Raw genomic sequence first — 26,179 nt, 5'->3', positions numbered from 1 at the left:
TATGAAAAACTGTTCATATAAATTACATATAGAAACAATGTATATATGTAGGTTTTACATATACTGGATTATGTAAAACATCATTTCACCTGTTTTTAATTTGGCTACTAGAAAATTTCAGTTATATATATGGCTCACATATTTCTGTCCAATAGCACTATTCTGAGGCATTTAATAGGTTAGGGAAGTATAACATTTTTGCTTTTGGGGGCAGCAAGTTCTGTGGATAAATACTACACACTATTACTTGCAAAAACTAGATGGAATAAGCATAAGAACTAGCCTAAAAATCTGGGCCTTTGGCAGAAGGCCGACTGGGGAAAATCCCTGTGAAATTGAGTGAGAAGCATCACTGGTTATAGGAGAAGCAACTAGGGTATTTCCATGGACAGATGGGGTGTGGGAAGACAGGCCATGAACACAGTATGAAGAAAAGATGCATGAGCAGGCCAAGAGAACAAATAAAGAGAGTAAATGGTATAGCTTATGTCCTGGATTTTGGTAACTGGCTTGTAGACTTTCCTTAGGGAGGGGGAGATCTTCTGAAACAAAACATTTTGAGAGAGGTTGAGGGTTACCAGGAAAAAGCAAGACAGGGTTCTACCATGGTCCTAATAGTCTAGTGTGGGCTCTTCATTTTCTGGGAAAGATGATCTGAAGAGGGTAAAGCCTGGCCTGGTTCAGTTTCCTGTGTGCATGATGAGAAGGGATGTAAGATGTAAACAGCAAAAGAATCTTCTGGAAGTCCAGTTCTGCAAGAAGACTAATCAGATTAGTAAGTAAGAGGCAAAATGACTGTAAAAGGTGGGGTGGGAAATCTAAATATTCTGGCTACAGATCCTTGGTTTTGCTTTCTTCTAATCATTCTTTCTAGGAATTTAGGACTCTGAATTTGCTTAAGAGGTGGCCAGAAAACGTCCTCTTATCTATGTTTTTGTTGAGTGACTACTGGTCTGAACAGCTTGGCTGTAGTCCTACTGTTATGTAAGAACTATGGAATTTAGGTCAAGATATGCTTTATAAGCTGAACTGCCACTGGAAGGAGCAGTGACTCTAAAACGAAATTTTGGTCTCTGCGTTACCTAGCTGAATTTTGGGTTCTGTTTTTAACCAAACTAGCCTTTCTTTGGGGGCTTACCTTAGTATCAAGGTTATTAACCTTGGAAAGAAAAAAAGAATCTACTAATAAGAGGATGAGAAGGCCAAGCTGAGAAGAAAAACTTGTCCAATTTTCCTTGCCTACAACATGAGCTAGCCTGTATTATCCTCTTTATTTTCTGAGTTTCATCTGTCATTTTAAAACTTAGAAGGTAATTTAAAAAAAGTAATTAGAAGAATTAGAAAGGATAAGTGATTAAACACATACATGAACCTGAAAGAGAACCCAGTTTAAACCAAAAGTTCCAATGTGGGGCTAAACACGTCCTATGAGTTGAGAGCAATGCCCAAATAACAGGCTACCAGTTGCCTCCATAAGGGCCATATCTCTGCTCTGCGGCAGATGCAGCAGAGCTTGCCACCATGTACTGGCCTCACCATGCAAATAAAATAACTTTTCTTGTTCTAGATACCTTATTTTTATTAAATCAAGTTGAAGACTGCATTCACTTTTGTGGCAATCAGAAAGAATGTTAACTAGGAATTTCTGAGAGAAAATTGCGAGTACTGGTCATATTTTAAATGCACTTAACCAATGACCCAGTGATTAGGCATCTGGAAATCTGTCCTAGAATACTGTATGTATGCATGTGTAAAGATGGTCATCAAGGCATTCTTTTTGATGTTCAGTTACATAAGATAACCTGAATGGGGGGAAAAAAACAAGTTGCAATAAAAATATTTATAAGATAATCCAAGTATATATAAATGACTGTGTGATCATGTATAAACACATTTAAAATGTTCTGAAAGATACAAACTATTAACAGTGATCATCCATAGAAATGAAACTGGGAGTAGGAGAACTTTTCCCTTTTTTTTTTTTTTTTTTTTTTTGAGATGGAGTCTCACTCTGTCGCCCAGCGCCCAGGCTAGAGTGCAGTGGCCACCTTCTGGGTTCAAACAATTCTCCTCCCTCAGCCTCCCAAGTAGCTGGGATTACAGGTGCCCACTACCACGCCCAGCTAATTTTTGTATTTTTAGTAGAGATGGGGTTTCACCATGTTGGCCAGACTGGTCTTGAACTCCTGACCTCAGGTGATCCGCCCGCCTCGGCCTCCTAAAGTACACAGGCATGAGCCACCGCGCCTGGCCAGAACTTTTTATTTATGATTTGAAAATTTAAAATATCACACACATATGTTTAATAACAAAAAAATAGGCTCCAGCGAACCCAGTTTTTCATACAAGGCTGCCTATGGCCCTGCTCTGAAGACACATCCTGAGCCCCCACTTCCCCTGCTTTCAAAAACCCTGCCTTCCTCTCCCTCTTCACTGTATATGTATAAAGCAGCCGTATCCAAGCGAAATCTAACACAACAGAGCACTTTTCAACACCAAGACACCAAACGCAGACACAGCTGCAAGTGCAGCTGAAGTTCACACAAAGCTCTTCTCCCTTCTATTTGCATAAAACAGGGAGGGGGGTGGGAAAGAGTAAAAGACGGTGAGGGCCACAAAAATCTATCTATAATGCCAAGGACCGAAATATTAGCTGAGACTTGAAGCCTCAGAGCTAAAGTAAATAATCACACCTTCCTTTTCAATGCTTTGTATCAGTGATGAGAAAATCACTGAAAAAACCCCAAATCCAAAACAGACATATCCATCCCTTTTTATACCTGAGGTAAAAGAAAACAATATAATTGCATTTTGCTACTTCCATGTGTACTTCTGGTAACAGAAATCCAAAAAGGGAGCCTGCATCATTATTGTGACTGGTCATTTTATCTTTGTTGCAGTGTGCTTGCTTCATGAGGCCACATGTCTTTCTGCTTCAGAACTGAACCTGCTACTGGGTATGGCTTTCTAATCTCAAATAAAACTACCTTTAATGTAACAGCAAATGTTGAACAATAGATTCAATTGTATGACAGGCAGCACAGAGATGAATTATTACAACTACACAGAAAACAAAGTTAAATATAATTACCCTGGGACACTATGAAATTCTTTTTTGCTATTCTTTCTTCCTTAGTTTGTCATAAAATATAACAAACTTTTCTAAACTTACTATTTGTGAGCATAGCCCATTATCTCTATCTTCAAATTCCATCCAGAACTTCACCATTTCTCTTCACTTCCATGGCTGACACCCTGGTCCAAGCCACCATATCTCACGTGCATTAACCTAACAGCCTCCACACCAAGTCTCCCTGATTCTGACCTTGCTGCCTTATAATTTACTCTAACACAGTAAACAGTGATCCCTGATAAACTGTAAGGAAGATCACTTCAGTCCTCAACTCAAGGTCCCGAAATTATTCCACATTTCAGAGTAAAGCAAAAAGGCCTCTGGACGGCTTTCAAGAATTTCTGTGATTTGGTCACCATGATCTCTTTGACTTTATGCTCCTAACTCCCTTGACTCATTTATGCTCCAGCCCACCCACCTACTCCCTTGTTTCTGAACATGTCAGTCATACTCCTGCCTCAGGGCCTCTGCACTGGCTGTTTCCAGCACCTGGAAGTGCTTGCCCATCAACTGTCAATTTCTCAATAAGGCCTAATCTGATGACACCACTCAAAACAGAAATCCCTTCTCTGTCACTCCCCTAATCTCCCCCCGACTCAGCCCATAACATACACACAAAGCTTGTATGTATACCTATATATATATGCAATATGTAATACCTTATTACTTATATAACTTCCTTAATTCACTCATGGTTTCTAATTATTTGAAATCCACCAAGGCAGAGATCTTTGTTGGGTTTTATCTACCACTGTATCCTCAGTAGCTGTATGCCTGGAAGACAGCAGATGCTCAGTGAGTATTTGGCAAATGAACAAATAAATCATTTTATCTACCACAAAAACTATCAAGGCAGGCTGACTCTCCAGTCTCCTAAGCAATCATTCTTTTCGTATTTCAAGAGCTGGGCCTTTCTTACAAATCATTATCAATCCTCCTCCTCCAGGAATCTTACCTTGATAATCTGAGCTGACCATGACCTCCCCTTTCTTTGAATTTTCATAGCCCCATCATCTCATAGTATTTGGTTTCTTTGAGTCAATGTCTCATCCATCCTTTAACTTCCTTAAGTACAGGGTCTGGGTTTCTCACAGTTCCGAGTTCCCTAATAATCCCTCTTTTCTTAAGGTACACAATTTCTTTCTTTTCTTTTTTTTTTTTTTTAGGACAGAGTTTTGCTCTTATTGCCCAGCCTAGAGTGCAATGGCACCATCACGGCTCACTGCAACCTCTGCCTCCTGGGTTCAAGTGATTCTCCTGCTTCAGCCTCCCGAATAGCTGGAATTACAGGTGCCCACCACCATGCCCGCCTAATTTTTGTATTTTTAGTAGAGACGGGGTTTCACAATGTTGGCCAGGCTGGTCTCGAACTCCTGACATCAGGTGATCCACCCGCCTCATCCTCCCAAAGTGCTAGGATTACAGGCGTGAGCCACAGCACCCAGCCTCTGAAGGTATAAAATTTCTATACCTAGCCAAATGAACTTCAGAGATACAGACAACATTTAGTCCAAAAGCTATAAATGGAATCAGCTCATAGATCCATTCTCAAAGGCCTCAAAGTGTCTTTTAAAAAAACATTCAAATGTAAACGGCTTATGTGGGGCCCAGGCCCTTCAATTCTCTCCAGGTAGTTTAGTCTACAACACAACCCATGTCTGAAACCTGCTCTGTTGACTGCTGTGTGCTTCTGCCTACCATCAAAAGCTACTCAGTCTACAGACACAATGAGTGGTAGACCCACTGGCAGCTCAACACCCTCCCCTGAACTGGAGTGCTTTTCTCATGTCAATTCCCTGACAGACTCTGTAACTTCCATAACTGCCTTTCCTTTAATATTAATGCTTTAAAATATGAGGGAGCTGGAATAGCTACTAATTATAGCTGAGTTCGTGATACCTATAACAAATTCAATTTTTTTTTTTTTTTTTTTTTTGGAGACAGAGTTTCGCTATTGTCACCCAGGCTGGAGTACAATGGCATGATCTCTGCACGCTGCAATCTCTGCCCACCGGGTTCAAGTGGTTCTCCTGCCTCAGCCTCCCAAGTAGCTGGGATTACAGGCGCCCACCATCACGCCCGGCTAATTTTTGTATTTTTAGTAGAGACGGGGTTTCACCATGTTGTCCAGGCTGGTCTTGAACCCCTGACTTCAGGTGATCCTCCCGCCTTGGCCTCCCAAAGTGCTGGGATTACAGGCATGAGCCACCATGCCTGGCCCTGAAATTTTTATACGATTACATTTAATTACAATTACTTAAGACTAAAAAGAACATCTGGCTTTAAGTCATTAGAGGAAAAAAAAAAAGCTTTATATTTGATTTTGAATCTTAATTTCTGAAACCTATTGCTATTTAAACAAAATCAAACGTTCCATTTAAAAAAATGTTATCCTAAAGCTACTGCTTACTAGGTTAAGATGAGCAAGAGTGCACTCTAAAATGAACTGAGGCAGTGTGGGAGGTGGAGAGTTGGGTGCCTCTACTCCTAGCTGATCTATTCACTGTCTGGAGTATCAACTTTATTGATTCATAATAGAAGGATGACAGAAGCTGCATATATATCTCAGAGTCCCTAGGTTAAAATGAAATAGCAAAAGCTCATTTCTTCATAAATTACAAAGTACTAGATAAATACAGAGAGCTGAACAAACAAGTTTGAGATCTGGCTCTGTCATTTCTGACCCATGTAATCTGAGGTACACAACCTACCAGGTTCAAGCTCCAGTCTGGAATGTAAGAAGGGCTAACAAAGAAGTGGCTTATGTTGTCATCCAACATCACTGCTGGATTCTTAAATAAGGGGATTCAAAGCAAATATTATTTTCTTGCTTATGGCTTCCTCACACAGTTTGCCGGGAAATAAAGTGAGTAAATCCATTTAAAGTGCTTTGGCATAGTAACTGACCCAATAAATGCTCACAAAGCCAACAATGGCTTATGAATTTTAAGAATTTTGTACATATTTGTTGATTACTGGTTTGCATAATGGGAGGCATATATTTACCAAACACTTACTATGTATGTGCTAGACACTGTGCCAGGCATATGCCATACTTCTCTCAATTTTCACAAGAATTCTGTGTGGAAATCATCAGTAGAAAAACATTCATAGCTTTGCTTCCCACAGGGAAGGATAGGATGCTAGTGCTAGAGTGAGAAAGAGGTTATGTCTTAATTATATACAAAATGAGCGGGTGGCATTTTGAAATTCAAATGACCCATTTTGGTTGGTCAGAGAACAGGTCTCCAAGCTGGTTGCCAACAATCCTGCTTTCTAATATTTACACCATCCCCACTGAAAACTATTCACCTAACCCAGATCCAGAGTTGGTCTGTGACCAACAGGATGTGGCAGAAGGGATGTGACTCACATGTTTACATTATAAAGAACATCATAGCTCCCATTTTGTGTGCTTTTTCATACTCTTACTTTTTTGAATCACTTACTCAGAAACCATGGCAATTTATAACTAATACAGTTGGATTATTGACATTCATTCAGTAGGGGTAGGGACTGTCTCATACAAAGAATTTTCCTGCCACAAACAGCTGACACCAAATGCTGATTAAGAAAATAAGAATCTACCATGGAAGAATTCAAGCAGAGCAGCGTTGTGTATTGGGATGGAGTCTGGAGAGTATTTTCCCAACATTTTCAGCTGTGTTGTTTTATTCAGAAAATATTTATGAAATACTGTGTGTGATCTGATTAGAAAGTAACATTTTTTAGAAGTCAAAAAGCTGGACACAGCAGCTCATGCCTGTAATCCAAACCCCTTGGGAGGAGAAGGTGGGAGGACTGCTTGAGGTGAAGAGTTTGAGACCAGCCTGGACAACATGGCAAGATCCTGTCAATATTAAAAAAAAAAAAAAATTAGCTGGCCACAGTGTCTCATGCCTGTAGTCTCAGCTGCTTGGGAGGCTGAGGAGGGAGGATCGCTTGAGCCCCAGGAGTTTGTGGCTGCAGTGAGCTATGACTGCACCACTGCACTCCAGCCTGGGCAATAGAGTGAGCCCTGTCCCCCCAGAAAAAAGTCAAAAGAGAAAAAATAGTGAAGTTATATAATTTAAGCAGTTATTTAAAAAATATACACCATACAAGGAAACTTCTGCAGGGCTGAGAGAAGAGGAGCGGTTATACACGGCCCCTTGGTGTCTGGGGGCCAGTGGACAGAAGTGGAAAGGGGATGCGAACTCTGCTATTCTTAGGGGACAGACAACAGGTCCATCAGAAGGTTTAAAAAACCGGGGGACCTGCAGGTTCATTCTTTGAAGAGAAAGCAACTTAGTGCTGAGGAAAGAGCTCCTTGCCAAACTAGATATATTCTGTAAGTGCTCAGGGTTGACTCAATATTCAAGGCTAATGGATCAGTTATGCTTTGCAAATGACAGCAAGACGTCTTACTGCCAGTGGGATCTACCCAACCATCATTTGAATCTTGCATATGCCAACAATCCACTCCACTATATTATAGCCCCCTATTACTCCAGGCCCTCTAAGAAAATCTGTAAAATGTCAAAAGGGAAGCTTATTAGAGAAAGATAAACACAAAGACTCATTCCCTAAAGCTCCACCTGTAGGACGTTTTCTCTGATAACTTCTCCCTCTCCCCATCTCCTGGGGATTCCTCCTTTCTGTTCCCATAGCAGCATATGTACAACTGCTGTACTATACAAACACACTGTATTATCCTTATTTGTTGACTGTTCCCCCCATTAAACTAAGTCTCTAAGGGTGGATTATCCTTTCCACTTTCCCAACTACGGCAACAATGCTGGCACACACTCATTTAAGTAAGGGCCTGTGATGTGCTACTTCTGTGTTAACAAAGACATCTGATTAAGTCCCTGCCCTCAAAAAGTATATACTCTGGTACAGAAATGCGAACCCATGAACTGGTGATTACAGTGCAATTAAGTGCTCTGTGAAGCTGCCACAGCAGTAAATGTGAAGGCCATGCCACCCACAGCTGAGGAATGCAGGAGGTAGGCAAAAAGTGGGGCAAAGGGCCTTCTTGGCCAGAGAAGCAGGATGCAAACAGGTGGCAAAGAGAGTAAGGCTGTGAAGAAGCCTGCATTTGGTCCAGCATACACAGAGGGTGACAGAGATGAAACCGGGGTCTCATAAGCTCCTGGGGCAGGAGACAGTCAATGGTGTGAGAGATGCTTACAAAGACAGAAGCTCAATGACAGATGTAGAGCATGGAGTGAGAAGCACAGTAAGTCCCTGACTAGGCTGCTTCCTAATCAGAGAACTGAGGGTAGGGTGGTATAGACTTGGGGTAGGAGAGCTACTGAAGCAGCCTCTTCCTACTTTTGGGGCCAGCTGGTCTTAGGACAAAATGGATATGGGCTATGGTGACAGGTACTGGGCTACTCATCATGAGGAGTTCAACAGAGGACTTGCTTGGACTGGCCACTAAGAAACACTTTAAATAATGCAAGAAGATACTTAGCAAATGTAAATCCTAAAATGATCAGTATTCTGGAATAATTTCTTTTTAAAGTTCTACCATTTGGAGTCAGAATCTCTTATGTAGATAAAAAAGTCAAAATAGTCAGAGGGAAAAAGTCCTAACTAAATGCTCAAATTTAGCCCATGCTTAGGGAGTCACTAATTCTTTCTCTAGTCAACTCATTACAAAAATTTATTTTTGGCCAGGTGCGGTGGCTCACGCCTGTAATCCTAGCACTTTGGGAGGCTGAGGCAGGCAGATTGCCTGAGCTCAGGAGTTCGAGACCAGCCCAGGCAACACAGTGAAACCCTGTCTCTACTAAAAAACAAAAAATTAGCTGGGCGTGGTGGTGCACGCCTGTAATCCCAGCTACTCGGGAGGCTGAGGCAGGAGAATCACTTGAACCTAGGAGGCAGAGGCTGTGGTGAGCCGAGATCATGCCATTGCCCTCCAGCCTGGGTGACAGAGTAAGACTCCGTTTCAAAAAAAAAATAAAAATAAAAAAAAAAAATTTTTTTTTTTTTCCCACTAAGAGCTTACTTAATCTCTTTTTCTCCAGAACTTCTCCCAAGAAAACCAAATGTTTCTCTGCTTCTAAATTTCTTACTTTTTATGACTTCCACTCTCACTTTTGGCCCTTTTCATAATTCTCTTGGTCCCATTTGGCCCATGACCTTATGTCAAAAGTTTCTGCTCCCGGGAATGCTACATACAAGACTCAGGATGGGCCTACTTCCAGCTACCATTCAGTATAGGAGAGGGAAGAGAAGTGTGAGAAAGCCCAAGGATGGATCTGAGAGAGGATAACAGAAAACTAGGTTCCTAACTCAAGATGAGATTAAGTTCTCCTTTCTAGTATTTATTTTGAAGAAGTCAGGGAATCAAGAAAATCTCTGAACACTTATATAACTGCTGATGAGATTGTACATTGACTGAACAGGACTGTTCAGCCCCTGTGGAAAGCAGTTTGGAGGTTTCTCAAAGAAACAAAAATGTAACTAATATTCAACCCAGTAACACAAAATAAAATAAATTGTTCGGCTGGGCATGGTGGCTCACGCCTGTAATCCCAGCCCTTTGGGAGGCTGAGGTGGGCAGATCATGAGGTCAAGAGATAGAGACCATCCTGACCAACATGGTAAAACCCCGTCTCTACTAAAAACACAACAATTAGCTGGGCGTGGTGGCACGTGCCTGTAGTCCCAGCTACTCTGGGGGCTGAGGCAGGGGAATCACTTGAATCCGGGAGGCAGAGGTTGCAGCGAGCTAAGACTGTGCCACTACACTCCAGCCTGGCAACAGGGCGAGACTCCGTCTCAAAAAAAAAAAAAAAGAAAATAAATCGTTCTACCAAAAATGCACCCGCACATGCATGTTTATTGCAGCTCCATTCGCAATAGCGAAGACATGAAATCAAACTAGGTGCCCATCAACAGTGGACTGGATAAAGAAAATGTGGTACATATACACTATGAAATACTACACAGCAATAAAAAAAAGAATGAAATTATGTCCCTTGCACCACCATAGATGCAGCTGGAGGCCATTATTCTAAGTGAATTAACCCGGAAGCAAAAAATGCCGCATGTTCTCAGTTTTCAGTGGGAGCTAAACGCTGTGTATACACAGACATAAACATGGAAACAATAGACACTGGTGACTCCAAAACGGGAAGAGGAGAAAAGGGTGAAAGATTGAAAAGCTACATATTGGGTACTATGTTAACTATTTGGGTGACAGCTTCAATAGAAGCCTAAACCTAAGCATCATACAATATATCCATGTAACAAACCTGCACAAGTACCTCTGAATCTAAAATAAAAATTAAAACTTAAAAAAAAAAAAAAAAGTAAATCCCTGACTCAGATAAGAGTTATAGTTTCTACTTTATTGGTAACAAGTAGGTAATGAAATAACTCTAAGATCTAAGTTTTGTAGAGTGAAGAATTTAATATCATCATGTATCTTCACAGCCAACATGTACAAGAAGCTGAGATTTAGATAATTCGCTTTAGAGAGTTAACAGAGTGCCTTTTATTTAACATCACTGGCTAACAATCCTTTTGAAAGGGCAAATCAAACATAGAAAAAAGGACAGAAGTCAGCCATGGAGACCAAGAGAACAGGCTACCATTTATTTTATCTAACTTGTGTTTTGTGAAAAGTGACCAAGGTTTAATTGTGAAAAAGCCACTATAAAATTCCAAATACTTACAGCTTCTTTCTCTCTGTCCATGATAGTTTCCAGCTCTTCAAAATGTCGAAGTTTGATCTCTAGTTTCTTCATTTGTGTCTCAACCAAGAGAGCTACCAGGGACTTGATCTTTCTTTCTTCCACTGCAGCCAGGTGCTAAGGGTAAAAGATCATGCAAGCTATTTAGGTAAACATTTGCTTAAAGAACATTAAGAAAATGCTGACAATATTCAAAGTAGAGATTATATAATTTACAATGGTACTCTATATGTCTCCTTTGTAACGTACAATCTAAAATAACTGTCTCTGAATTTCTGGTCCTTATAGAGATAAATCAACCCTTAAAAGATTAAAGGAAATGCCTCATGTGGTAAACTACTACCTTCAAAAGGGCTATCAAGAAGGAGAGGGCAAACCAGGACCCTGATGGGCCAAAGATGAGGACAGGAGGTACTTTGCCACCTACCACCCCATCCTGGCATTCGGTCTGTCCCCTCACTATCCTTTCCTCCCTAAAACTTTTCTAGGGGTGGGTGGGCAGGCAGGCTGCTGAGGACGGCACCTGACACTCTTATACAAAGCCTCTCCCTTCTCTTTGGTGAGCAGTCCTCATGTGTGGAAACAAAGGGGAAAACAATATTTGACCTGTAATTCCAGGTCCAGGTCCATAGCTGGAAAAATAAATACAGTACTAAACAGAAAGGTACTCTGGAAGACTCACTCCTTTGCCACAAGACTGATGGTGAATGCTTCCTGCCAACTCAACAGCACAAACAGGAAGATGCCACATTACTTATATCTGCTGAAGACCCTAACTACTAGCTAGTAATCAATTCCACCCTCTACAGACGTCATCCAAGAACTTCCCCAACAAACTCCCAGCACCATTTTTCATTCACTTTTATTATGTCTGCTGAATTTATGTGTTTATCTTGCTTCTACGCAAGGCTTTTTTTTTTTTTTTTTTTAAAGAAGCAGCGTTCTTCGTAAGAAAAAAAACACCTATGTTGCCTAGGCTGGCCTCCAACTCCTGGGCTCAAGTGATCCTTCTGCCTAAGCCAACTGAGTAGCTGTGACATGCCACAGCTGTGCATGTCACAGCACGCATCTTACCAAGGTCTTAAGAAATAGCATGGAGTGGCTATTTTACTGATCTCTTAATGATCTTAGGTTTCCTATAGAACCTAGGAGCAACCATGCAACTTAATACAGGCTTTTGGGAACTATGCTGAGACCTAACACTTAGACGAAAGCCTAATTTTTCATTCATTTACAGTTGAAAATAAAAACTGTAGTTTTACAGATATGGAGACCCATTTGCAAAAAGATTCAGAAATGTAGACAAGAGGTGACAATGAGGTTTTATAGCTATTAATGATCATGTCTGCCACCCTAAACTACAATGAGCTACATCAATGACACCAAAACTTTAAATAAATATTACGTAATTCAAGGCATTATCATTGTACAATGTTATACAATTTATATTTTTGAACAAAAACATTTATGCACATGATATAAACTGAAAAGTTACAAAGAGGTATAAAATAAAAAGTAAGTCTCCCCCTCACTTCTGTCAGCTATACATCAGTAACTCTTCCTTTGAAGATAATAATGTTATCAATTTCTGGACTATTTTTATGAGACTATGACTCCTAGAACTCAGCTGGTTTGAAAGAAAATGTTTCTGGTATTTTTTTTTTTTTTTGAGATTTATGCAGGAACTTGGTGGGGGGAGCGGTAGGTGGAAAGGGGGTCCTCAAGTGTTATTCAATAAAATAATACCAAAATATTTCCTTTTAAAACTGCAGGTCATTGGTCAGCCGTGGTGGCTCACGCCTGTAATCTCAGCACTTTTGGGAGGCCTAGGTGGGCAGATCACATGAGATCAGGAGTTCGAGACCAGCCTGGCCAACACAGCAAAAACCCTGTCCCTACTAAAAATTAAAAAATTAGCTGGGCGTGGTGGTGCACGTCTGTAATCCCAGCTACTTGGGAGGCTGAGGCATAAGAACTGCTTAAAGCCAGGAGGCACAGGTTGCAGTGAGCCGAGATCCCTCCACTGCACTCCAGCCTGGTGACAGAACAAGACTCCGTCTCAAAAAAAATAAAAAATAAAATAAAATAAAAGAGGCAGCAAGTATCAAAAAAATTAAAAAGATCCACAGCAAGAAACATTACTGAAATTTTAAGAACACAAGACATAGAAAATCCTACAAGCTTTCAGAAAGGCACCTTCCCAAAAAAACAGGTTACCCAAAAAATTGGACTGTATCAGACTTCTTAAAAGTAAAATGAGATGTTTGAAAACAATGGTAAAATGCCTTTCAACTCTGAGGGCTAATGAATTTCTAACTAGAATTTCCTGTATAGCAATCTGTAACACTGTGAATATAGAACAGACATTCCTGAAATCAAGGACTAAAAAGTTCAATTCCTACACATGCTACTGAGGTATGTGTTCTAGCTCAAGTAATGTAGTATCAGAAAAAGATAAAGACCTTAGATTCAAAAGTCACAGACCAAACCTGAGAAAGAAACTCTGAGTTTATAGGGCAAGCGATGATTCAAAAATAAATTGAGGCTGGGCACAGAAGCTCATGCCTACGCCTATAATCCCAGCACTCTGGGAAGGCGGGTGGATCACAGAAGGCCAGGAGTTCAAAACCAGCCTGGCTAACATAGTAAAACCCTGTCTGTACTAAAAATACAAAAAAAAAAAAAAAAAAAAAAAAAAAAAGCTGGATGTGGTGGCACACGCCTGTGATCCCAGCTACTCAGGAGGCAGAGGCTGTGGTGAGCCAAGATCGCGCCACAGCACTCCAGCCTAGGCGACAGAGCAAGACGCTTTCTCAAAAAATAAAATAAATTGAGACAAATGAAACAAGACTGGTAAGAAGTTGATAACCAAAGCTAGATAATGTGTATGCAGACAATATTTTACTACTTTGTCTACTTCTGTATATGTTGTATTTTTTTTTTTTTAAAGACAGAGTCTGGGCCGGCGCTGTGGCTCATGCCTGTAATCCCAGCACTTCAGGAAGCCGAGGTGGATGGATCACTTGAGGCCAGGAGTTTGATACCAGCTTGGCCAACGTGGCAAAATCCCTTCTTTATTTTTCTTTATTTTATTTTTACAATTTTAAAAAAAGAAAGGGAAAAAAAGAAACACCAGCCTCCCAAGTAGTTGGGACTACAGGCGCACACCACCACACCCAGTTAACTTTTGTATTTTTGGTAGAAACAGGGTTTTGCAAGGTTGCCCAGTCTAGTCTCAAACTCCTAAGCTCAAATGATCTGCCTGTCTCGGCCTCCCCAAGTGCTGGGATTACCGGCATGAGCCACCGTGCCCAGCCTACTTCTATATATATTCTAATACTTCCATAATGAAAGTTTAAAGGTGGGTTGGGGTAGGTCAACAAATGGAGCTGGGAAAACTGAATATCCAAATACAAAAGAATGAATTTGGACTCCTATCTCACACCACCCACAAAAATTAACTTAGTGGATCATAGATCTAAATATAAAAGTATACACTAAAAAATTCTTAGAAGAAAAAACAAAGTATATCTAAATGATCTTAGCTTAAGCCAAAGATTTCGAGACATGTAAAAAGCACAAATGATAAAACAGAAAATTAGGTTGGACCTCATCAAATTAAAAACATTTGTACCACCAAGAAGTCCACTGAAAACAGGCCAGGCGCAGTTGCCTACCATCTGTAATCCCAGTGTTTTGGAAGGCTGAGGCAGGAGAATCGCTTGAGGCCAGGAATTTGAGACCAGGGCAACATAATGAGACCCCGTTCTACAAAAAAATATAAAAAATTAGCCAGGTGTGGTAGCACATTCCTATAGTCCCAGCTACTCAAGGAGGCTGAGGAGGAAGGATCACGTGAGTCTGGGAGTTTGAGGCTGCAGTGAGCTGTGATCTTGCTGCAGCATTTCCAGCCTGGGTGACAGAGCAAGGCCCCGTCTTTTTTTTGTTTGTTTTGTTTTGTTTTGTTTTGTTTTGAGACAGAGTCTAGCTTTGTCGCCCAGGCTGGAGTACAGTAGCATGATCTCGGCTCACCGTAACCTCTGCCTTCCAGGTTCAAGTGACACTCCTGCTGCAGTCTCCTGAATAGCTGGGATTACAGGCGCCTGCCACCAAGCCTGGCTAATTTTTGTATTTTTAGTAGAGATGGGGTTTCACCATGTTGGTCAGGCTGGTCTTGAATCCTGACCTCATGTGATCTGTCTGACTCAGCCTCCCAAAGTGATGGGATTACAGGCGTGAGCCACCGTGCCTGGCGAGACCCCATCTTTTAAAAAAAAAAAAGAAAAGAAAAAGGAAAAAGAAAAAAGAGACGAGTAAATGGCAGAGCTGGAACTAAAAATTAAAATTCCAAACCCAAAGGACCATTAGTTATTTTCCAATGCATCTTTGGAATAATTGATACTTGAGTGGATACTTTCCTGGGTAATGCTTAGAAGGGACTTGTGGTAGATTAAAGATGGCCACAAGTTCACTGGCCTTTATTTCATTAAGAGGCAGATCAAGACAGGCTCTCTGCCTTGCTCAATAAAAATTAGTGGTAGCCTTTTCTAAGCCCAGGCCTTACAATCCTGGAAACTTTCATGTCCTGTTTCTTGGAATGTTCCCTCTGGGAGTCTCAAGTTGTCATGTACAAAGTATGATCACCCTGCTGGAAAGACCACAAGGGGAAATTCTGAGACTACATGGAGCGGAAAAAAAACTCAGTTACCCCTGCCAAGGACTAGGATTCTAATGAAGCCATCTCAGACCTTCTACATAAACCTACCTATGAAGTTAATACTACTAAATGACTCAACTGATACATATAGCAGAATTGCCCAGCTGTTTGGTGTTAAAATTTAACAAAATTATGAGATTTAATACAATTGTTATGTTTTAAACTACTCAATTTTGCTATTGTAAAATAATTTGGTATCTGGAAATGGGGAGCTTTTGTAACAGAAACCTAAAATGTTTCTCTTTGGCTTTGGGACCACATAGTCGGTGCAAGCTGAAACGGCTTTAAGAAAACCATCATTAGGTAATAAAGTACAGAGAGGAAAATAGTATTGAAGGTTGAAGAAATAGATCTTTATTATCTAGTAGCACAACTTTTGGAAACACCATCATCTCTAGTCATGTGGAAATAGAAAGGGTAATTAATAAACTTGTGGATATGGCTGGGGCATTTCCAGGCCATGGAAAAATTCTTTTTCTATTTTATTGTAAACAGCTAGAAGAGCATGGAAGTAAAGAAGCAACTATTAGGTTTTCAGGCAGAATTTAGAGGAAATATGAAAAAGTGGGATTTGAATAAAACATTACTTCTCATCTCTGGTTCCTTCCAACAAGAGTCTGAAGCTAAGAAATGGCTTTGGGAGAAAGATCCAATCCAGAGCACTACCAGCAAAGGATGACCTCAGGGTAAAGAGCTCGAGGTGCAGCTATAAAGCTTTTTGAATGGTATTTATAGTAGAACTTCTAAGAGTCTTGAGTATATACCTTAGACCTTTCTACTAGACATGAGGGCCTCTAAGCATCTTTTAGATGTTTTTTTGAGACAGGGTCTCACCGTTGCCCAGGATGAAGTGCGCCGGTGAGATCACAGCTCACGGTAACCTCAAACTCCTCGGCTCAAGAGATCCTCCTGCCTCAGCCTCCCAAGTAGGTAGGATTATAGGCATCACACCACCATGCCTGGCCAACTTTAAAAACTTTTTGTAGAGACAGGATCTCTCTCTGTTGCCCAGGTTGGTCTCTAACTCCTGGCCTCAAGCAATCCTCCTGCCTCAGCTTCCCAAAGTGCTGGGATTATGCTGTGAGCCACTGCGCTGGGTCTAAACATCTTTACAGCATGTCTCATATATATATATATATATTCTTTCATTGAGCTTCTTAGGTCTGTAAGTTAAAGTTTTCATCAAATTTGGAAAGTTTTCACACAGCCAATATTTATTTTTATTCTGCCTACAACACTCTTTCCTTTCTGAAGCCCCATGTTTGGACGCTTACTTGTCCCACAATTTCCTAACCAAGCTCTTTATGACCTTTCAGCAATAACTGCCTCTGCTTTTGTTTTCTGCCTAGCTCATATCACTGTGCTGAAATATTTGTTTCTAACCACTGTCCCTAGTTTTAAACTAGTTTTCTGTGTCACCTCTACAAGTTCACCTCTCAGCTTCTTTGCATCATCATTACTGAAGCTACAAATCTAAGATCCCTCCAACTAGACAAAAAGGGATCCAAAAATTAAGGGCTTTGTTCTCATAACATCTTAACTAAGACTAGGCAAAAATTGGGGGCTTTGTTCTCAAAACATCTTAACTAAGACTAGGGCAAAAAGGGAACTATGTAGGCAAGAAAACATTGGTGTGGCTTTTGTCTAACGGGAATCACTTTTTTTTTTTTTTTTTTTTTTTTTTTTTGAGACAGAGTTTCACTCTGTCCCCAGGCTGGAATGCAGTGGCGTGATCTCAGCTCACTGAAATCCCAGGTTCAAGTGATTCTCGTGCCTCAGCCTCCCAAGTAACTGGGCCTACAGGCACGTGCCACTATGACTGGCTTAATTTTTGTATTTTTAGTAGACATGGGGTTTCACCATGTTGGCCAGGCTGGTCTTGAACTCCTGACCACCCTCAAATGATCCGCCCACCTCAGCCTCCCAAAGTGGGGATTACATTTTAAACACAGAAATCCCATAAAGTTCTTAAAAAATTATAACACCTTGAACTGAAGTAGAAAGAACATAAACTGGGCCTACAACAAGTAGAATGCAGGCCAAGACAGGCAATCAGTGCAAAACTCTGCTAATTTTTTAATGGAAAAGGAAAAAGACTCAGAAGAAAAAACTGAAAGCCCAGAGGGCCAAGTCAAACTGTGGAGAACAATTCTGCGAGTAGGACTGGGCCCTGATGAAGGAACTGGAAATGTGTGCCTGGCTAGATTTCAAATTTGCCATCAATTATGACTGCTCTGTGTCTCCAATTCAAACCCTCCTTGAACAGAGTGCAGTTAACCTTGATGTGTCTCACCCCTGTTATACTAGTCCAGAAAATCTTCAAATTATAGTATCAGCATTCAAGAAGTTGTAAATAGGAACCACTCCTAAAGAGCCTCATCTGTATGTGGACCTGATTTACATAAGATCCGAGACCTCCAACCTCAGCTTGATATCATAATGAGATAAAGAAAGCCATGAGAGATCTATTTTTCAGTGGGGGAAGGGTATACAATTTATGACAAGAGAGTAGACTGTGGAGGGTTAAGGTGGCACATCTTCTACCTTGAGCTGTGCTCTGTGTCCCCTTACCTTGAATTTGGACAGAACATTTGACCAGTAGAGTAGGGCAGAAATTATGCTGTGTCAGTTTGGGGTTCCAAGTCATAAGACACTGGCAGATCCTCCTTCTTGCTGCTTGTGACATTCTTCTCTCAAAGTTCTAAGCTTTGTAAAAAGTCCAACTACTCCTGAGATTACCTTACACCAGCTTCTTAGAAAGGATGTATAGAGAATGATGGTAGCCATCTCAGCCTAGGCATAGGCATACAAATGAAGTTGTCTCTGGCCCTCTATAATAGCCCAGCGATGAGGTAGTACTGAGTGACTCTAGTCAATGCGACATGGAGCACATTTTGACAGCTAAGCCTGCCCCAGTTCCTCACTGCAATATCATGACAGATAATAAAATGACAGAGGTTTTAAATGACTAACTTCAAAGGTAGTTACATCGGTTACACAGCAATAAATAACTGAAACAGGAATATTGCTGATGCTCAGATTACGGATTCTTGAAAGGTCTGGCAACAGTGATGACCAGGGTGTTCCAAGCAGAAGCTACAGGGAGAGGCCCAACCTTTCACATATTGGCTTTATAGAGCCTGAGAAGAATGATGAGGCTTGGGATGGTGCCACAGAAGATATACGGCAGCAGTCCCCAACCTTTTTGGCAGCAGGCACCGGTTTCATGGAAGAGGGTGAAAGACAATTTTTCCACGGGGCAGGGTGGGGGTGGGGGGTGGTTTCAGGATGAAACTGTTACACTACAGATCATCAGACATTAGATTCTCATATGAAGCACACAACCTAGATCCCTCGCATGCACAGTTCACAAAAGGGTTTACACTCCTATGAGAATCTAATTCCGCCACTGATCTGACAGGAGGCAAAACTCAGGCAGTAATGCTTGCTATCACTTGCCCTGTCACTCACCTCCTGTTGTGTGGCCTAGCTCCTAACAGGCCACTGGGGTTGGGGACCTCTGATATATGGAACATAGGAGAAACAACCGGTGATAAATGATTAACGAGAAGCAATAATCCGGCTGGAATAGGGTTGAGGCCAATTTTGCATTACAAAGCATGAATTCTAACGAGTAGAACAGAAGTAGTTTCTACGTAGTCATACAAAAATGAAACTGAACAGGACTAACTGTAGGCAAAATGATCAAATGGGCTATTTTTTCCTGACACATTGAGAGGATTATTAAGGTATGGTAGCAACGATTAACATGCTTAGTGTAAATCAATTTCTATCAACCCTTGTCTGCTAATGCCTTGTGACTAAAGTATACAATGACAATTTTCACACCTCTGAAAGAGTTTCATGCTGGAAGCAGTGGCTGACACCGGTAATCCCAGGACACTGGGAGACTGAGGTGGGCAGATTCCTTGGCACCAGGAGTTTGAGACCAGCCTGGGCAACATAGGGAGACCCCGTCTCTACATAAAATTTTAAAATTAGCTGAGTGTGGTGGCACATGTCTGTGGAACCAGCTACTTGAGAGGCTGAGGTGAAAGGATCTCATTTGAGCACAGGACGTGGAGGCTACAGTGAGCTGTGATCACATCACTGCATTCTAGCCTGGGTGACAGAGCAAGACCCTGACAAAGCAAGCAAGCAAGCAAGAGAGTGAGAGAAAGAAAAAGAGAGAGAAGGAGAGAGAGAAGGAGAGAGAAAGAGAAAAAAGCAAGAATGCATGAAAGAGAAAGAGAGAAGGAGAGAGAGAAAGAAAAGAATGAGAAATTGCAGAAACAATGCATCAAGTCATGAGACATTTCTGGGGGGTAAGAGTCTTCCCGTTGTCCCAGAGCTAATACCCAATTACCACGTTGCCACGAATACAAACCTACTTTTGCCACTTTGAAAAACGTGTAAATGGGGTGGTTTGTAGAATAAATTCAAAGGAAATATCTGTGGTTTTAAGAAAATGTGATCTCTGCTTTCTTGGAAGAACTGAACCTACTATTGCTGACAAAAAGAGAACATGCTCTAATATGGGGGATTTATAGTTTATCCTGGCAATAGTTCTGGGGCCTTCCTTCTTCTCTAAGCCTGAAGACCCAGATAGAAAGGATCTAGAGCACCCAAACAATGGTACTTCTGCTTACACCCACACACCACTCCTTTAGTTGAGACAATTCACAGCTTGTCAGCAGGTGCAATGAAAAAATGGACATGCTCTTGAAGAACCTTTCAGGGGACAATAACAGAAGCCATAAAGCATGCCACCTCATTTGTTTAGGAGACAGACCTAGAACCTCTAATTATCACTCCACGTCAGTATGACAAAAGATTCTTAAGGAAAACTTTTAATAACAAAGCTGTTTATAGACACAGAAAAAGAAAATTAGAATAAGAGAAACTTGGATTGGCTATATAAGTTATATATTAATTATAGTAATTTAAGTGAATTCCTTACCCCCTTAATTACCATGTAGTATGAAAATGATTATGTGTGCTATCAAATTTATCAGATCCCAGCTGTAAGTGGCACTGAAGGGTTCACATGTACCAAGTCGTGCAGCATGAGCATTTGTACACTTTCATAACTCAGAGGGAAACCTAGGTATTTTGAGAATGAAGATACAAGCTCCTAGTAAATAGAAGGAAGAGTGACTGATGACAAGGGAGTGAAAGTTCAATGACCTGGAGAGAAATTCTTCTTTGGACACCTTTTAAATTTTGTATGGAATAGTGAAGGGGCAGGCCAAATGATCCATAAAAGTAGTTTCTCTGCAGTGAAGGAGTCAAGCTATTGTAAGATAATCAGTAGTGTATACCAGATAAATCTTTGTGCCCAAAGTTGCACACAGTAACAGCTACGAGGTCAGAGGAAAATATCATGAAGCATTTGTGAAACTTTAAAAAAAAAATTATTTTTTGTAGAGATAGAGTCTCACTATGCTGCCCAGGCTGGTCCTGAACTCCTGAGCAAAACTGATTCTCCTGCCTTGGCCTCCTAAAGTGCTGCAATTACAGGTGTGAGCCACTGCACCCAGCCTCGTGAAACTTTTAAAAGGTAATCTACCATTTTAGTTCTTCCTATGGCAACATATACTGAAGCATAGCACAGTGGTATCAAGAGGAGAAACTGGCCAGGTGAGGTGGCTCATACCTGTAATCCTGACACATTGAGAGGTCAAGGTGGGCAAATCTCTTGAGCCCAAGAGCTCCAGACCAGCCTGGGTAACATGGCAAAACCCAGTCTCTACAAAAAAATTTAAAGAGGAGAAATAATAGGAAGAAAAAACCATGCTCTGTAAGAAAAGAATGTCCGAAAAAGCTTAGATAGAGATAAAAGAATAAATTCTGTTTGGCAGAACTACAAGAAACAGTTCAGGAAGGACAGGTAAGAAATGAGGGTTGAGAACTAAGTAGGGTCCTGATTATAGAAAAATCCTAAATTCTCTATTAAAGAGTTTGAAATTGTAGCCAGAGAGAGATAGGGAGGTTACTGAAGAAAGTAACATGTTCCTATTTGCATTTTTAAAGATTTCTGCGCATAATGTAGGATTCCATTTATATGAAGTAAAAAAAAAAGGAGAAACTAATCTACCGTGTAATGAGGCAGACTACTGATTACTCTCCAGGGAAGGCAAAGTAACTGGAATAAGAGGAAGCTTCTGGAGGGGCTGGTAACATTGTTTACTGAAATGGATGCTTGTGACATGGGTGGGCTCAGTTTGTCAAAAATTCACAAAGGTGTAGGCTTAAGTATGTCCATTTATTTGAATGTGAGTTATACTTAAGAACAAGTTAAAAAGCAAAAAGATTACATTGGCTGCGGGTTAGAGAATGGGACTGAGGAGACAGGCAAAAGATTAAGGGATGCTGACCTGAGTGAGCAGTTGAACATTAGCAGGTGATTTAAAGCACCATGAAAAATTTGCTGGCTGAATAGCTACGGAAAATGAAGGAACCAGGAGTCAAAAATGAGCCGAGGTTGCAGGTTTGAAGACTGAGGAAGGGCACAAAGGAGAAAGCCCTCTCCACCTCTAGCTCCTCATTTATAATGCGAGAGGCCGGGCACGGTGTCTTATGCCTGTAATATCAGCACTTTGGGAGGCTGAGGCAGGTGAATCACCTGAGGTCAGGAGTTCGAGACCTGCCTGACCAATATGGTGAAACCCTGTCTCTACTAAAAATACAAAAGTTAGCTGGGTATAGTGGTGGATGCCTGTAATCCCAGCTACTTGGGAGGCTGAGACAGGAGAATTGCTGGAACCCAGGAGGTGGAGGTTGCAGTGAGCCAAGATCACACCACTGCACTACAGCCTGGGGGACAGAGTGAGACTGTCTCAAAAAAAAAAAAAAAAAAAAAAAAAAAAAAAATATATATATATATATATATATATATATATATATATATATATATAAAATGTGAGATACTATATATATAAAATGTGAGATACTATGACCACGATAATCCTTAAGGTCTCTAAAACATCTAATGACAGTATTACAGTAAGAACTTGAGCAGCTCAGAGACAAAGAGATGCCCAAACACTCCAGGGTAGCAGAAGACAGACTAAAAAAGATGTTTGCAATGAAAGTGCAAAACCAGACAAATGGTGAAAAAGAGTCAAGTTATATTAGCTGTCACTTAAGCAAGCATGTACCTCAAAACTTCCCAGAGGTGAGGGGGATGTAGGGGAGATAGAATAAAATTAGCTAAAGAATCAGACAGGAGATATCTTTCTGATTCTTTAGCTAATTTTAGTTATTAGGAAGTATTAGCTAGTTTTAGTTATTAGGAAAAGGGCAGGTAGTATAAATTTGTAGGACTTCCAGTTAGTATAATAACAATGATCAGCCGGAGTAACTGTCTGGGTTGACTGAGCATTTGCTGCGGCCTGTAAACACCTCCCTAACCTCCATTGTCTGTATCTATGTCAGATGGGTGGGCATTCAAAACAGTAATCTTGTAGTTTGAATTGGTTCATCACATCAGATTAAACACTTAGAGAAGTAGTTCACAGTAGCTGAATGATCTGGGGAATTAAAGATCATGAAAAAGCATCTTTATTAAAAGATCAAGAACAGTTCAAAATAAAATGATTAGCAATGTTCTAGTAATCACTGTTTCTTGAAATGTGGTATCCTATAATGGAAGGAAACTACCTCTGAAGTCGAATGAAGAACAGGGGAAAAGATTTTTAAAAACTTTACATATTCATGTTTAGAATTACTTAAAATGCTAAATTAACACAGAGAGGAAAATAACATTCTCATGTCTTCTTAAATATGCTCTGCAGCTAATACTATAAATAGAAAAAACCACCCCCAGAAAAGCTGGCAAATTCAAGAAGAAAAAGAGCTATTTTAGGGTCTCTCTCTCTCCTTTCAGTCTGTAAGATCAGGGTGAAGTATTTAGGCAAGGAAACAGGTTTTTGTCTTAAAAATCATAAATATTTCAATCTGGTAGAAATTATTGGAACAATAGTCCAAGATAAGTTCTGCAGGCAAATTAAAAACAAAATGATAATCAGTTCCTTAAAGAGACTTTAAAATTTGCCTTCAATCTCTGCAGTCTTTACAAGGCTAAATGGTACAATGAATGGAATGAAAAAAGTCACCCTTTAGACTGGATCTACTATTTCTATAACTCTCCTCCTGCCTGTGGATTTCTTAACCTAGAAATGCCATTCAAGCAAATAGTCATCTACTATTGGGAGCAAAGCTCTTTATACTAAATGTTCCCAATTAACTAAAAACAATACGACCATTCATGCCTTAAGAGAGCACTGGAAAAGGGCTGTCGGGGCAAACCTTGGCTTTGGTAGCCGCTGAGGCAAGAGCAGCTGCTGCGGCTGTGGCAACATTTCCTTCGGAAATTTCATGTTCTACTTTCTTCTTCCCAGTATCACTTTCTCTTTCTTTACATGTATCAGTGAGTTCTTTGTTCTCTTCAGTCTCCTTTTCTTCTGAAAATATCAGAAAGCTTTATTACTAGCGTGCCCAGTCTCGAAAATCCATCTTTCTTCTTACCTCCACCACCATAACAAACTAGGACTGATGTGACAAAGAGATGTCAATGCCTTTTTCTTCTTTTTAAGAGTTCTGTTGAGCCACTCCATTCATTTAGGTTTGCCTCTATTGGGGACATATTTTCTAAACAGTACACTTGTTTTCCTATCATTTTGCTAAGTTCTATGTGGAGGTCCCTTGGATATATATATTTAAAGGAAAATTCAGGGGAACTAAGTCTAAGGCCAACATACTTGCTCATCAGTCAATGAAATGCTCTAGGAACTCTAGAGTCTGTAGGAAATCAGAAGCGGAGAACAGACTACTTCTCTAAGCCTGACAGGCATGATGGGGTGTATCAGCAACTGACACAGAAAATGAAATGGGAAGTCTGTGAGGTGACTTCAATACTGTTGAATAACTTTTTCTTCTACATGTTAAAAGCACAGAGAAAAAGTGTAGCCACCAGCATTAGTATTAGTACCTATGTGAATGAAACTCAATTACACAGTTATTGTTACATTAAGAAACAAACCCAAAATAAATGAGGAAATATTTCTATATAAACCACCTTCATTTCTCCAGTGCCTTTTACAGTTTTACATAATAATATCTGAGTTTCCTCAAATTACCTGATTTGGTATCCTCACTCACTTCACTATCCTGTTCCTTTTCACTATTTTTTTCATTTTCTCCATCTTGTGCTTTATCACCTTCATCCGTTTCATTTTCCATTTTATTTTCTGCCTGAAAGGGATACAAAACAAGAGGACAGGCAGTGAGCAAAAAAACCCTAGACCTTTTTATGAGTAATTATCTTAGACTAGCAAAAGGTTCCAATATTTTTGGCAAGAAGTAGACTAGATTCAAAAGTGACTTGTAGAGAACAGCTGGAAAAGAACTAATAAATTCCGAGCAATGCTTCTTAACACTTCAACACTTGAGTGCTCATAACATGTTCCTCCAAAGCACAGAGTCGCTGCCCTCTCTGCATACTCTGCTATAAAGCAAGGGTTACAACGCCCAGAGGAATGTGAAGGGAATTAACTGATATTATTTGTTGATTAAAAACAGGCCGGGCTGGGCGCAGTAGCTCACACCTGTAATCCCAGCAGTCTGGGAGGCCGAGGCAGGCAGATCACCTGAGGTCAGTAGTTTGAGATCAGCTGGCCAACACAGTGAAATCCTGTCTCTACTAAAAATACAAAAAAGAAATTAGCCGGGCATGGTGACGGGAACCTATAATCCCAGGTACTCGGGAGACTGAGGCAGGAGAATCCCTTGAATACCCGGGAGGCGGAGATTGCAGTGACCCAAGATCACACCATTGCACTCCAGCCTAGGCGGCAAGAGTGAGACTCCATCTCAAAAACAACCACCACCACAACAAAGTGTGTGTGTGTGTGTGTGTGTGTGTGTGTGTGTGTGTGTGTGTGTGTGTGTGTGTGTGTGTGTGTGTGTGTGTGTGTGTGTGTGTGTGTGTGTGTGTGTACTTAATAATTACTGATTTATTTAAAGAATTAAGAGCATTTAAATGTCACACCATCAACAAAGAAGCAAGTTGAAATGCTGCTGGAAAAGTTAACAAAGTCTTTTAATACAGCCATCTGCTAATAATTTCAGGAAGAACCATGAGAGAACATCAGTGATCATGCTTTAGAAACTGAAAAAACCGCAACTATCACTGACTTCATGAGGCTATATTGTTTGCTTAGAGGCAGGGTCCCCCTATGTTGCCTAGGGTGGTTTCAAAGTCCTAGTCTCAAGTGATCCTCCAGCCTCCCAAGTGATCCTACAACCTTCCAAGTAGCTGGGACTACAAGTGTGAGACACCACACCCAGCTGAAACTCTTTTAGGAATTAAATGAAATAAAAAATGTGAAGTACAAATATCGTCTTTAGAATAATGCAGGAACTATAATCAATTTCATTATTACCCTCACCCTCCCCTTAACTATATACAATTTTAGAATACCACATATAATCAAGACCTTCAATCTTGGCTTATATATATTCACTCAAATTGTGACTGACTGCTCCCTATGTGCAGTAACAGTATTAGGAATACAACCCAGAGGCTGGGCGTGGTGGCTCATACCTGTAATCCCAACACTTTGGGAAGCCAAGATG

General features: G+C 40.6%; 1 protein-coding gene across 11 annotated transcripts in view; it reads right to left on the bottom strand.

The window, feature by feature from the left end:
• The window catches only part of SMARCC1 (SWI/SNF related, matrix associated, actin dependent regulator of chromatin subfamily c member 1), a 196,820-nt gene that overhangs the window by 25,449 nt on the left and 145,192 nt on the right, over positions 1 to 26,179 (bottom strand). For all 11 annotated transcript variants that reach the window (XM_024244357.3, XM_054550867.2, XM_054550863.2 and 8 more), the window contains 3 exons: positions 24,682 to 24,796; positions 23,852 to 24,006; positions 10,807 to 10,941 (listed from right to left, as the gene is read on the bottom strand). In XM_024244357.3, the coding sequence (XP_024100125.2) occupies positions 10,807 to 10,941; positions 23,852 to 24,006; positions 24,682 to 24,796 (405 nt within the window). The remainder of the gene's footprint in view (positions 1 to 10,806; positions 10,942 to 23,851; positions 24,007 to 24,681; positions 24,797 to 26,179) is intronic.

Source organism: Pongo abelii, chromosome 2 (assembly GCF_028885655.2).
Source record: "Pongo abelii isolate AG06213 chromosome 2, NHGRI_mPonAbe1-v2.0_pri, whole genome shotgun sequence".
Taxonomy (NCBI): domain Eukaryota; kingdom Metazoa; phylum Chordata; class Mammalia; order Primates; family Hominidae; genus Pongo; species Pongo abelii.
The sequence above is the reverse complement of the archived record's forward strand: the minus strand, read 5'-3'. Positions and strand labels throughout refer to the sequence as shown.